At 56.0% G+C, this 5,972-nt stretch overlaps 2 protein-coding genes and 1 long non-coding RNA gene across 9 annotated transcripts in view; 1 reads left to right on the top strand and 2 right to left on the bottom strand.

The window, feature by feature from the left end:
• The window catches only part of LOC106726508, a 42,987-nt gene extending 38,015 nt beyond the window's left edge, over positions 1 to 4,972 (top strand). The window contains exon 5 of the long non-coding RNA XR_001362584.1: positions 4,717 to 4,972. This is a non-coding gene — a long non-coding RNA (uncharacterized LOC106726508). The remainder of the gene's footprint in view (positions 1 to 4,716) is intronic.
• The window catches only part of KDM5C (lysine (K)-specific demethylase 5C), a 49,277-nt gene that overhangs the window by 7,817 nt on the left and 35,488 nt on the right, over positions 1 to 5,972 (bottom strand). The window lies entirely within an intron of this gene.
• LOC102248141 (lysine-specific demethylase 5C) lies at positions 705 to 4,407 on the bottom strand. 2 transcript variants are annotated; one of them, XM_014541630.1, is made up of 5 exons: positions 4,254 to 4,407; positions 3,492 to 4,091; positions 3,139 to 3,214; positions 2,806 to 3,005; positions 705 to 2,701 (listed from the first exon to the last, which is right to left on the bottom strand). In XM_014541630.1, the coding sequence occupies exons 1-5, from the start codon at positions 4,335 to 4,337 to the stop codon at positions 2,336 to 2,338; spliced, it is 1,326 nt and encodes a 441-aa protein (XP_014397116.1). In that variant the 5' UTR covers positions 4,338 to 4,407; the 3' UTR covers positions 705 to 2,335. The 2 variants fall into 2 exon arrangements, with proteins under 2 accessions (XP_014397116.1, XP_014397117.1); XM_014541631.1 differs by having other exon boundaries at positions 3,148 to 3,214.

Here is a 5,972-nt window from a genome sequence, read left to right as displayed (position 1 = left end):
TGGGACCTGGGGTCAAACTGGGTCCAGGACAGAATTGTCCAGGGGTCCCTGCCTCCCTTACTTGTCCAGCCCAGGGCCTCCCAATTACAAGAGGAAGGGAGGCAGCGCTGAGCCCAACCCTCCCATCAATCAAAGCTGCCAGAAGAGGTGGGCTTTCACCACCAGGTTCCTATCAACAGACATGGAGCAGAGAGAGCCCACTGAGTATTCCCACGACAAAGGCCAGAGTGGCAGTGTGCTGGGCTCCTGGGCTAGGTAGGCATCAATCTTTAGCCTTTAAGCCCTTGGTGCAGCGCCCAGCCCCCCAGGAGGAACAGCCCTTGTGGAAGCAGGCCCAACAGGAAGCTCGTGGGCTGTCCCACTGAAGCAGCCCCATTGCTCTGGCTTCCTCTTCTGTATCTTCATGGGCAGAGTGAACACAGAACATTCAGGACCAGAGTCGTTCTTGCCTTTGGAGGGAAAAGGACCCCTTTATAAATGGGATGCAAGCTGGCTAGTCTCCTTGCCAGAAGAACATGCATGCAAAGCCCCACATAAACATGTAAACACCCTCCTGTGATGATCCCTAATCCAGTCCACCACCTTCACTTTGGGGCCCAGAAAGGGAAAACATCTGCCCAAAATAAAGACGCCATCAATATCTACATTTAAAAGTGAATTCGGCTCGAATATGCTGAGTGAAAGAACAGTCACAAAGGATCACATATTGTATGATTCCGTTTATATAAAATGTTCAAAATAGGCAAATCCATAGAGATTACTGGTGGCCTAGGAATGGGAAACGGGGGGGAGGGATGGATGCCCAAGGAGTGTGGAATTCCTTTTTAGAATGATGAAACAATTCTAAAATCTCTTGCGATGATGGTTGCACAACTGGAATGTAAGCCACTGAACTGTATAGTTTAAGTGGGTGAACTGCACAGTATGTAAATTACATTACAATAAAGCTGTTTTTCAAAAGTGCATTCAGGTTGCAAATGACCACACATCTGAGCTTTAGTCCCACTCAAGGGGCAGAAAGAACCCTTGAGGGCGGAGAAAAATCAGGGCAGGGTCCCTGACTGGCGTATGGATTGGCCAGGAAGCATTCCAGAAAGAATGAGATTATATATATAATCTTGGTCTTCAGGACAATGAAGCATCACGGACAGTTTTAAGCAGTAGAGTGACATGATCAGATCTGCGCTTTAGAAACATCCCTCTGATCTACTGAATTGTACATTTAAAGCAGGTACATTTTAGGGTGTGTAAATGAGACCTCAATAAAGCCAAAAAATCACTCTGGGGCTTGAGGAGGACAGACAACGGCAGGAGTTAAGCGAGAGGTGCAGGGCCATCTGCGGGGAGGTGGGGAAACTGGCTTGGGGATGTGGGGAGACTCGGGATGTCCTCCCTCCAGGTAAGGAGAACCTGGTGGAACTCGGTTCCAGAGCCCAGCAGCCAGCCAGGCAGCTGCTCCACTGTCGGGCGATGGAGGACTCACTGTTCTCCCCTTCGAAGAGAAATGCACTTCAGAAACATGTTTCCAAAAAACGTTGCTAAGGGTTTTATTTCTAACAAGAGGAAAATAATAAAATAAAATTAAAATAGGCTTCAGCTGGAACCAAGTTTCTTGTTTTGCTTTTTGTTTTCTTTTGAACAAATTAATTACACACCAACAATCTTGTTTTATTACAACAGGAACCCAGGAGGAGGAAAGGAGACGGGGCGGGACGGGGAGGGAAGGTTCGGTGGCTGTGAGGACAAGCACCAAAAGCTTTCTTCAGATTGCAGGGAGCCCTGCTAGCTCCCCGACCAAATCATTTAAAAGACACTGTGAGCACAGCTATGTGGTTTCCTCCTCCTGGGTGGATCAGTCAGGAGAAGGGAGGAGAAGGGAGAGGAAGGCGAGAGGACAGTGAGGAAGGGCAAGGGGATAGTGAGAGGGAGGGGAGGTTAGTGTGGCCTGACCTGGCCTGGGCTGGAACTGGGGCGAGGGAGAGGAGAGTCTCCGAGTTTGCTATGCACTGGCCTTGTCTCTGGAACGGTGCTGGCCCAGCCCCAGCCACCCCTGTCCCCCTGCCCATCCATCTGTCCATCTGCCTCAGGTGTCTGGGAATGCTGGTTAGAGGCTACCAGGGAGGGGGACTCCAGGGGCCGGCCCCCAGGAGCTGAGGTCTGAACAATACCTTGGAGTCAGAATATAAAAGTCAAGGGACTCAGGGGTGGGCTGGGGTGGGGGGTGGCCATCCCCCCTACTCGCCCACCTCCCAAGAAGCAGGCTTGATGGTCAGAAAGAGGATCCTTGAGGCCAAGGGGGGGTCTCTGTCGGGGTCTGTGCCAGGCTCAGCCACTGTCACGACTGTTGCTGAGGCGGCTGCTGTGGGCAGGGCACGGGCAGCCGTGGAGTCGGAGTGGAGAAAGGGGCTGAGGGGCCCGAACTGGCCCCTGGGGCTGGCTCCAAGCCATTCTGGTTCTCTTGGGTGCTGGGGCTGCCAGTGGTGGGCAGGGGTTGGGGAGGACCCTCAGCCCCTGTCTCCTCCTCCAGCTCCTCCTCCTCCTGGGCCTCCTCGGCCTCTGGCCCTGAGCTCCGGACCCTCTTTGGCTCTAGCTCCTCTCGGGCTGGGTCATCACCCTCCCCACCCCGATCCACCTTCCGCCGCCGCCGCCTCTCCAACGCCCGGCCCCGGCCCCGGCTCCCATGGCGCTCTGCCTTCTCCAGCTGTGATCACAGATGGGCAGAAAGAGGTGTGGGCCAGTGGTCAGGCCTGGGCTCCCTGGCTGCTTGGCCTGACCTCCTGGCCCTGCCCACAGTCCCTTCCTCACCTCCAGAAGTGTGCGGATCCGCTCCAGGTCTGGAGGCTGCCCAGCCTGCAGCAGCTGCCAGATGCTGTGGTTCTCATCCAGGGTCACCTCAAGCAGGTCCCCCTCCAACATGAGCTCCTCCAGGGGGGCCCGGGTTGCCTCAGGCAGCTCCAACACGGGGCCAGTCAACTGTGGCAACAGCGAGGACAGCAGCTCCAGGTCTGGGGGCGTTGTGGAGACAGGCTGGGTTAGAGGATGCCCCTGATTGCCTCCCCACCACCACGACAGAGCCCAGGACCACGTGAGTCAAGTCTGCTGACATGCAGTACACAGCCTGCCCGTATCTACACCTACCTCTCTTACCTGAGCCTTCCCCTGGGGCTACCTTCTCAGGACTGGTCACGCTGTCTCCGTTCTCCAACCCCTGAGCCTGGCAGGGAGAGCAAGAGTGGGGAAGGGTAACTGAAGAACCAGGCTCCGTTCTTCCCCACAACCCGACACTTGGGACTCCCCACTCCTGGAGTGGAAAGGCAGACACGGGCTGCCAGCGGGGAACAGTCCAGGAATCTGGACAGAATATAGAATGGGGCAGGGTGGGTGGGCCAAGGGAGGTGGGAGGTCAGAGATCAGGGACAGGGCTGGAGCCTACATAGGGGTGGGGGCTAGAAAAAGGAATTTGGGGACAACAGCTGGGCTGGGCAGCTCACCTTAGGCATATCCTTGCCACTGCCTTCTCTGAGAGGGTCAGAGGCAGGGGCTGAAGGGAGGGTAGGGGGCTCCTCGGGCCTGGGTTCAGCCTGTAGCCGCTGGCGCAGTTCAGTCAGCCGTCCCAACAGGGCAGAAACGTCCTCAGAGGCCAGAGCCTGCCTGGCACGGCCTTGCCAGCTGATGGCCCTCTCTGTGAGGCACTGCAAGGCCTCGCCCTCAGGCAGCCGCACGGGCAGTCTCTGCAGGGCTACCAGCAGGGCCAGGATGGTCTCCAGGCGCGGCCGCCGGGAGCGCATACACAGCGGACATAAGAATTTGGTGTCCCACTCCCACCAGGCCAGCAGTGGGGATGAGGGGGGACTGGGCCTCAGGGAGTTGAGGAGGCGGGGTACCGACACACATCGCCCGTGGAACCAGTCCTGACACAAGTCACACCGCAGAGCTCCCGCCCCGGCTGGCACCTGCCCACACACACAGATGGAGTTTGCCGAGGCGGCCGTGGTCGATGACGCCAGGGGACTGGGCTTGGTGGAGTTGGTGCGTCGCAGCTGCAGGATGCCCTCCTTCTCCTTCTGTTCCCCCTCCTTGAAGGCCACGATCTGCCATGCCGTGCCCAGGACAGGGGAGAGCAGGTCAGCAGCCCAGCCCCTCCCTTGTCTGATGCCATAAACACCCCACCCCTAACCGGGAGAACTAGGCCCAGGGTGCAAGTGGTCTGCCTGTGGCCACCCAGCTCTCCCCATCCGGCCCAAGCTCCTTACCACAGAGCCTGGGTCCCTGAGGTCCTGCGCAGACAGCCCCAGCAGCTCTGTGTCAGACTTGTACAACCCCAGCTCCTTCTCCATCCACCGGCTGCGCTTGGTGCTGTCCGAGCCGGCGTCTGCACATGGGCAGAGCACCTGAGGCAGGCAGAGGGGGCATGATGGGCTTCCCCTGCCCCCCCCGCGTTAGAGTTTGAGGTTAGGTTTAGTGTTAGAGCTTAGGTTTAGGATCAGGGTTAGAGGGTTTGGTTAGCATTAGTGTTAGGGTTAGGGTTCGCAGTTAAGGTTAGAGTTTGAGGTTAGGGTTAGCGTTAGGGTTAGAGTTAGGGTAAAAAACAAAGTGATTGGATCTCACTTCAGTGATTGGGTTATAAAAACTGTGACTTCCACCTTGCAGATGCACAATTAACTTCCCCCGCTCCCTCTCCTCTTTCTCTCTCCTCACTTGGTTGGTCTGATGAAGCAAGCAGCCATATTATCAGGTGCCTTACGGAAAGGTCCACTTTATAACGAAACTGAGGGTGACCTCCCACCAACAGCTAGACAGAAACTGAGGTTCTCCGTCCAACAACCCACAAAGAACTGAATTCTGTGAGAGCCAGGTAACCTTGGATGCAGATCCTTCCCCAGTCAAGCCTTGAGATACACGACTACAGCACAGCTGACACCTGGATTACCGAATGTGAGAAACCCTGAAATAGAATTGCAGCTACGTTGTGCCCAGATTTGTGACCTACAGGATCTGTGGGATACTCATTGTTTTGTGCCACTAAGGTTTTGAAGTAATCTGTTACACAGCAGTACATAAGGAGTATAGGCCGGCATGGAGGTTATGCACAAGTTCAACAATATGGACTTTTGTCTAACAAGGCCAATCTGGCTATAGCACCAGAGTTGCCACCTGCCACAGCAGAGAGCAGCACTGAGCCCTGCTGTGAAGGATTTCCTGGGGAGTAGGATGATTACCTTGAACCCCTTCTGTCACGCAGCACAGGCTGTAGGTTCACAGAGACTTGGTGGGAATCCCAGCTCTGCCAGGCTGATCTGCCTGGGCCAGGTCTGCTTTTTGAGGAGTCTGTTTCCTGCATGTCTGACAGGAACTTCAAGTATCTCACGTGGAACTTGGCACCCAGGAGGGCTTCACAAGGATCTGCTCCCTTCCCTTTCCTGAAATCGGAGTGTCCCAGGAGCAGGGACCCTGTCTCTCTGCCTTGCAACCCCTCTTCAATCACAATTTCAGGACTTCCGGGAAGCATGGCCATTGTCTCCCCTTCAGGACCCCAGTGACCATGGACCTCAGATCCTATAACCCACTCCCATGGGGGAGCACACTTACCAATGAGCTTTATGCAACGAACAGAGTTCACATGCACAGTGTGGGGTTCCAACTGCTCTGGTCTTCCCCTTCTTAGCCCAGACTCTGCAGGCCTGACTGGAAGTGGGGACAGAGGACGCAGGCCTGGGCCTTGCTTTCCCTGTAGCAGCTCCCACTATGGGGAGCTTGGGGATGGGAGAGACAGACCTGTTAACCCTAGAGTGTTTCAGATGCCACAAGACACAGTGGAGGCACTAGGGAGTGGGAAGGAAGGGGTTGGTTGGGCCTGAGAGAAGGCGTTGGGGTTAGTTGTTAGAAGTGATGTCTCTTCCCATCCCCTTATCACCTGCAGACTCAGGAGCAAGGCTGGGGGGGGGGGGGGGGGGGGGGGGGGGGGGGGCAGT

The sequence above is a fragment of the Myotis brandtii genome, unplaced genomic scaffold, assembly GCF_000412655.1.
Source record: "Myotis brandtii unplaced genomic scaffold, ASM41265v1 scaffold2750, whole genome shotgun sequence".
NCBI lineage: Eukaryota > Metazoa > Chordata > Mammalia > Chiroptera > Vespertilionidae > Myotis > Myotis brandtii.
This window is presented reverse-complemented; position numbering and strand designations above follow the sequence as displayed.

Bases quoted from the DNA above. Each gene is read 5' to 3' on its own strand.
- LOC102248141 (XM_014541630.1), bottom strand. From the start codon at position 4,337: ATGGAGAAGGAGCTGGGGTTGTACAAGTCTGACACAGAGCTGCTGGGG. The intron at 3,215-3,491 runs GTGAGCTGCCCA...TCTCCCTGCCAG, and splicing joins GTGGCAAGGATATGCCTAAG to GCTCAGGGGTTGGAGAACGG. The intron at 2,702-2,805 runs GTGAGGAAGGGA...CTGTGATCACAG, and splicing joins GGATCCGCACACTTCTGGAG to CTGGAGAAGGCAGAGCGCCA.